Raw genomic sequence first — 7,211 nt, forward strand, 5'->3', positions numbered from 1 at the left:
AATAAACAAAAGAAAGAATTTAAATTAAATGAAACTTATACAAAAGTAAAACCTGACAGTTGGAGAAACAGAAGTTGCAGGTGGACTTTGACGAGGCGAGAAGAAAATGGCGAAAGGGCCTTGAGATGTGCTACTTGTCGACGTCGACGCGTCGTGGAATTGGTGCTGCGGAGAGCTACGTACTAGTTCGCGGCCGAGCAAGGAGTAGGCCGAGCTCGAGCAGAGCACTCGGCTCGTAGGCTTAAGCTGGTGGAAAAGTAGGCAGTGGGGAAACTGACACTTAAAGGGCTACACATTTATTAGCCGTTGCTTTGAGACACAAATAAATGAATTTAAGTGTGTAAGTTTCCTTCAAAGCATATAAAAGGAATATGATAACGCTTGCCTCGTCAGAATACTAGCACCTGCTACTTCTAAGGTGAACATACCGCCCACTTTGATGCAACGGCATCCAAATCAAAAGATAGAAAAGCCTAACTTCGATTAGAGTCTATCCTTACAGTTCTTTAACTTGAGATTGTATTACACTTATAGTCTAGAAGGATCGCTTATCCTTATACAAACAAACTAATTCTATCCCTTTTTTTTTTTTTTTTTTTTTTTTTTTTTTTTTTTTTTTTTTTTTTTTTTTTTTTTTTACTCGCGGTATCTAAACCGAAATCTGAACATAAGTATAATGTCTTTAATTAGTAACATAATAATTAATAAACTTAGAACAATAAAATTGAATTAACAAAAGATAAAATTTGCAATAAAATAAATGTCAATAAACCACTAACTGCCTTCCACTATTACATCGGATTGATTCGAGTCCTTTTTACACTGATTCTTATAACACTGTTCGAGCTCGGGTTCAGTGAGCAACTTAATAACCTTTACAATGGGTCTCTTAAATGTGGAGGTGGCAGTCTTGACGGACACAACTCTTACCAGCCCATGGGAACCCGGATGCGTGTCAACGATTAATCCGAGAGGCCAGGTAGCTGGCGGAGTTGCTTCGTCCTTCAGCAAAACTACGTCACCCTTTTGTAAATTTGATTGAGGCTTTAACCATTTATTGAGTTGTAAATGATGGTGTAGGACTTCTTTTCTCCACCTGGACCAGAAAGAGTTGCGTAGACCTGTGAGTAGCCTCCAGCGGTTGCTCAAGTTAACCGTCTGCTTGGTTTCGTCGTACGGTTCAGGATGCGTTAATAGCGACGATCCCACCAGAAAGTGCGCTGGTGTCAACACCAAGTCTCCACTCGCCTCATTGGTGATAGGGCAAAGAGGTCTAGAGTTTAGACAGGCCTCAATCTTTGCTGCGAGAGTTGACATTTCCTCGTAGGTGAGCTTAGCCTGTCCGATGACTCTGTAAAAATGATATTTAAAGCAACGAACAGCTGACTCCCAGAGCCCTCCAAAGTGAGGGGCTCGCGGGGGAATAAATGACCATTCTACTCCCTGCATAGCAATAGTGTCAGCGATGGTTTTTGCGGATTTTGATGTTTGATTGAACAGCCCTTTCAGCTCAGTGGCGGCGCCTTTGAAGTTAGTCGCGTTATCAGAATACATCACGGCAGGTAGTCCCCGTCGAGCTGAAAATCGAGCAAAAGCAGCCAAAAAAACCTCGGTACTTAAATCTGACGCAATTTCAATATGTACGGCTTTAACGACCATACAAATAAATATAACTATATATCCTTTTGTGGTTTTTGCACCACGGCCCTTTGAAAATAAAATAGGTACAGAGCCAGCGTAGTCCAGACCTGTATGCGTAAAAGGACGAGTTGGATTTAACCTGATAGCTGGCAGCTGTCCCATCAACTGAGTTGAACCCTTTGAATTGAATCTCTGACAAGTTACGCAGCGATGAAAGACACTTGAAGCTACTCTTTGTTCCCGTATAATCCAAGCATATCGACGTAGGTGCGAAAGCATGAGCTGCACTCCCCCGTTCATTGTAAGCTTGTGCGTTTCTTCCAATAAACGTTTAACGAATATGCAGCGACCGGGGAGGATTATTGGATGACGTTCGTTATATGGCAGGTATGAATGCTCGAGTCTACCACCCACACGTAAAAGTCCCTGATCGTCAATGAACGGGTTGAGACGCTTGAGTGGACTGCAAGCTTGTATAGCACTGCCATCAAGCAAGTTCCTCATCTCCATTACAAAATGATAACTCTGAATTGCTCTGAAACATACAATTCGCGACATTCTCCATTCTAGAATATTTAAAGAGTTACCTTTTCTTTCCATGGTCTTTTTTGAAACTAATAAACGCCACCGATAACAGTAACCCAATATTCGGAGAATCTTAGCGTAACTTGAATGTTTTTCTAGAGCTGGAAGGCAACTAGATCGAGATGCCTTATCCTTGCCAATTGATGCTCGCTCCTCCTGACAGGCAAAGGCTTGTACTTGTTGCTCCTCTGTGGATTTGAGCAAAGAATTTGAAGGCCAATTTTGCTCTTCTAACATCAACCAGGGAGGTCCATGCCACCACAGGTCATGTTTAGACAGCTCCGACGGTGACAATCCCCTCGTAGCGCAGTCGGCTGAATTATCAGCGGATCGAACATGTCGCCACTTTGCCGTAGGAACTGTAGACATGATCTCACTCGTCCGATTGGCGAAGAAAGTTTGCCATCGCGATGGATGACTTTTCAGCCACTCAAGCACCACGTTGGAGTTAGTCCAGCAGTTGATCGTGGCAGGTTGGTGTCCTATGCTCTCGACGACGTGCTTAATTAATCGAACCAATAATGTTGCGCCACAAAGCTCCAGCCTGGGTAGCGTTTGCACTTTCGTCGGAGAGAGTTTCGATTTGGACAATATGAGAGACACTGAGGTACCTGGTTTTATCACGTAGACAGCCGCAGCGTATGCCCTTTTTGAGGCGTCAGAGAACCCGTGCAGGTACCAATCATCATGCTCTTTAAGGCCAATCCACCTTGGAATTCGAAGTATCGAGATATCTTTCATGTCATGTCGAAACTGCGACCAGCGTTGTGACAGCTCAGTTGGTAACGTTGAGTCCCAACCCAAGTCGAGAAGCCAGATGTCCTGTAATATAATTTTTGCAGTAATAATGACAGGGACAATCCAGCCGAGCGGGTTAAACAACCGAGCAATTTCTGAAAGGACTGATCTTTTCGTATAGTCAATTTCTGACTCTTTATTTAAAAACTTAAAAATAAATATATCGTCAGCAGGGAGCCACTTGATGCCTAGAGTTGATACTACCTCGTTTAATCTTAATTCAAACTCGTCGGAGCCCGACAGCCCTATACCTTCCAAAAGCTCGGTCGCGTTAGCTGCCCACTTTCCCAATGACATTCCAGCTGTAGCTAGCAGGCCGATCAGCTGATTTCGGCGCTCCAAAGCGAGCTCGATGGTATCCCCTCCAGAGAAAAAATCATCAACGTAAAGCTGATTATTTACTATCTCTGCAGCGAGTGGATATGAGGCCGCGACGTCTGTTGCCAGCTGCTGCATAACACGAAGCGCCAGGAAAGGAGCAGCTGCTGTACCGTAGGTCACGGTAAGGCACTTGTAATCCATGATTGGTTGATCGTCACTGTAGCGCCATGGGATCCTCTGCCAGTCACAGTCTTTAAGGCTTACAAGTATCTGTCTAAACATTTTTTTCACATCTGTGGTAAATACATATTTATTAAATCGCCACCTAGTCAAGACCATCAGAATATCAGAATGCAGTTTGGGTCCTGGCAACAGCGAATCATTCAAAGAAATATCATTAGAGTCCCTTTGCGACGCGTTGAAGACTACGCGCACCTTTCTAGGATTATCGGATCTCGTGACAGCATGATGCGGCATATAATATGCAGATCGATGTAACTGATCAGAAGGTACAAGTTGCATATGACCTAAATCAACATATTCTCGCATAAAATTATCATAAGCTGCTGCAAGGTCCGGGTTGCGTTTTAGCCTTCTCTCGGAGTGCAATAAGCAAGCAGCAGATATTTCACGAGTGTTTTTAAAATTTGGGTTATCTTTCATAGGTAAACGAACAACGAATCTGCCTTCTGAGTTTCGAGTATGATCAAAGGATACACATCAGCCCCCAATATGCAATCTACTCGTGTTGGCTTAGAGAAGCGAGGATCAGCCAAATCAATATCTTTTATATGGGGCCAATTAGTATTGGTAACTTTATTTTTCGGCAAAAATTGGCTAAGCTCCGATAAAACCAAAGCGGAAATTGCATGTTGAAAGTTATCTAGTTTATTCGACCCAATAATGAAACTAGCCTCGCTACGAGCCTTCGATCCTACTGCACCTCCTACTCCCGTGACCAATAAATCAACCCTCCTTGTAACAAGACTCAACTGTGATACGACGCGTTGAGATATAAACGATCTCTCTGAAGCTGGATCGATTAAGGCTCTTATAATCAGAGAATCACCATGATCGTTATATATTTTAATCAAAGCTGTCGCTAATAAGATCGAAGAGCCTACCGAAGCACAGTGTGAATGTATTATCTCCTGAGGATGGGTTTGCGAATGACTACTGACAGCTGAACCAACGTTAGCGTCTAGGATCAATTGTGGCTTAGTTGAATTATTTTGAGGAGTTTTAGGTCGAGCACTATCATAGTGTAAACGTGTATGGTGCTTACCTTGACACGTAAAACATCGATTAGTCGAAGGGCATTTATCTGCAAAATGTGTATTTTTTAGACAATTCACGCAGATCTTTTCACGCTTACATAACACCCAGCATTGAGCTTGGCTCATCCTTTTAAATTTATAGCAACGGTTAAGTGGATGCTTACCGTTGCAAAGTATGCAAATAGTTGGAGATATTGGGTCGCCACTGGCTTGAGTAGTATTAACTGAAACTACTTTAGTATTCAAGCGTGAATTTTGGGTAGATTGAGGTTTTGAGCGATGGTCACTCGAATCTCCCGACGTTCGCGCTTGCTGTAAAGAGTGTATGCGACGCTCAAGGAATCTAACTAAGTTTTTATACGTGGAAAATCCCTCCGTATTTTCTTCTGCAATCTCCCAAGCTTCCCGAGTAGCTGCATCGAGCTTACGTACAACGTGAAAAACTATAAGATAATTAGTTTGATCAATGGGGCATTCAAGATCTTCAAGTGTGCGGACTGAAGCTTCAGCGCGATCAAGAATATCATTAAAGTCTTGTACGTTGCGAGCGCGAACTACCGGAAGATTTAAAAGGTTATCTAAAGCGTTGTTTAATCTTATCCTTTTATTATCATAACGTCTTACCAATTTATCCCACGCGACATCAAAATTATCCTCCCTTAATTCCAAACCTTGTAGCCGTTGTGCTGCAACACCTTGAACTGCACTCAATAAATGCTGCATTTTTGTGATACAGGGAATAAAAAGCTTATTTATTATAAGCGAAGTGAAACGCTGTTTAAAGCTCTCCCACTCGTCCTGTTTGCCCGAAAATGTTGGCAATGACAGAGGGGGAAGAGAAGCTTGGCTATCTTGAATAATAGGTATGGGACGCGGATCATCGCGGGGAGGTGGGGCCGGGCCTTGTAAAGTTTGAATTCTTATTATGATAAGCACCTTTGTTTTAACATACTCAGCCTCAATTCTCGTATAAGCATCGTTTTTAAAGTAGTCATATTCCTTTAAATCGTCCTCAAATTCAAGCAACTCATCATGACGTTGGTTAAAAGATTTCCAATATTGTTCGAGTAACTCTAATCTCGTCTTAAAATGTAATAATGTTTGACTTTCTACATTAACCTTATCGGTGGAATTAATATAAAAATTTGTCACCATTTGCGATAATTTAATCTGAGATTTCAGTAATTTATCCATATTGAAATATTTAAATTATATAGATGCGAAATGGATACAAATATCAATGAATTCAAAGAAGAAAAGAAAAAAAAAAGAGAAGAAAAGAAGACCCAAGTATGAAATCAATTACTATATTGATGCGCAGCAAAATTAACGAAACGGCTATCAACGTGCGTGTCACCCAGCGAGCTCGTAAGCAAATGTGAGAAAAAGAAAAAGGAGAGAGAGTGATGTATGTTAGCTTACCAGTAGATCTGAGAATACCTGTCTCTCCTCCCGCTCTCGATGTAATTTTAGCCGAAGACAATGGCTTGTGTTACGAGTTCCGCGGGGCTAAGAAGGAGAAGAAGGGCCCAGCCTACGGCTCGGCTCCTTGTTGCGAAGCACCGCACCAAGAAGAGACCGATAGCTTCCTTGCTCGGCGATTATCTCTCTCCCTTCCTCAATGCTGATCGGCAATCGCTGACTGTGACGTCACCAATGACACGTTGCCCTTTCAAAGACCTCTTGGCTTTCTAAACCACGCTCTGCTACCAATGTTTATTTCTACTTAACTCGCTCAAAAAATTGTAATTATTTTCAATTTGGAGCCTCGAGTTTACGTAGAGTTTAAAAAAAATAAAACTTATATTATTACGTGGGTATAAATTTGTATGATGTTTAGAATGCCAAATTAGTCATATAACAAATATTAAATTGTTGTGCATACATAAACAATAATATTTGATAAACGATTTTTTGGAGTTAATTAATTAAAACAAAACGAGTAATAATAGTGCTTAAACAGACTTGAGTATTTTATTAAATAAAACGGTAAAATAACAGTAATGCAGAGTTTAATACTTAAACGAGGAAAGTAAAACCACGTGAACAATATGTAATGTGCGAATAAAACTATTGAAGAATTGCTTTGAAAGGATATAATTATTATAAACTTTGAATCTGACTACTAAAACTGAATAATGACTGTCGAAAATAAACAAAAGAAAGAATTTTAATTAAATGAAACTTATACAAAAGTAAAACCTGACTGTTGGAGAAACAGAAGTCACAGGTGGACTTTGACGAGGCGAGAAGAAAATGGCGAAAGGGCCTTGAGATGTGCTACTTGTCGACGTCGACGCGTCGTGGAATTGGTGCTGCGAAGAGCTACGTACTAGTTCGCGGCCGAGCAAGGAGTAGGCCGAGCTCGAGCAGAGCACTCGGCTCGTAGGCTTAAGCTGGTGGAAAAGTAGGCAGTGGGGAAACTGACACTTAAAGGGCTACACATTTATTAGCCGTTGCTTTGAGACACAAAGAAATGAATGTAAGTGTGTAAGTTTCCTTCAAAGCATATAAAAGGAATATGATAACGCTCGCCTCGTCAGAATACTAGCACCTGCTACTTCTAAGGTGAACAGTTATTGAGACAAA

General features: G+C 41.5%; 1 protein-coding gene across 1 annotated transcript; it reads right to left on the reverse strand.

Annotated features, from left to right (window-relative positions):
• Positions 1 to 774: 774 nt before the first annotated feature.
• On the reverse strand, positions 775 to 5,816 carry LOC149374784 (uncharacterized). Its single transcript, XM_089591654.1, has 3 exons — positions 4,787 to 5,816; positions 3,671 to 3,872; positions 775 to 3,619 (listed from the first exon to the last, which is right to left on the reverse strand). The coding sequence occupies exons 1-3, from the start codon at positions 5,814 to 5,816 to the stop codon at positions 775 to 777; spliced, it is 4,077 nt and encodes a 1,358-aa protein (XP_089447780.1).
• Positions 5,817 to 7,211: the final 1,395 nt, after the last annotated feature.

This window comes from Copidosoma floridanum, unplaced genomic scaffold (assembly GCF_036245765.1).
Source record: "Copidosoma floridanum isolate Cflo_tuat_1 unplaced genomic scaffold, Cflo_Japanese_pri ptg000013l, whole genome shotgun sequence".
NCBI lineage: Eukaryota > Metazoa > Arthropoda > Insecta > Hymenoptera > Encyrtidae > Copidosoma > Copidosoma floridanum.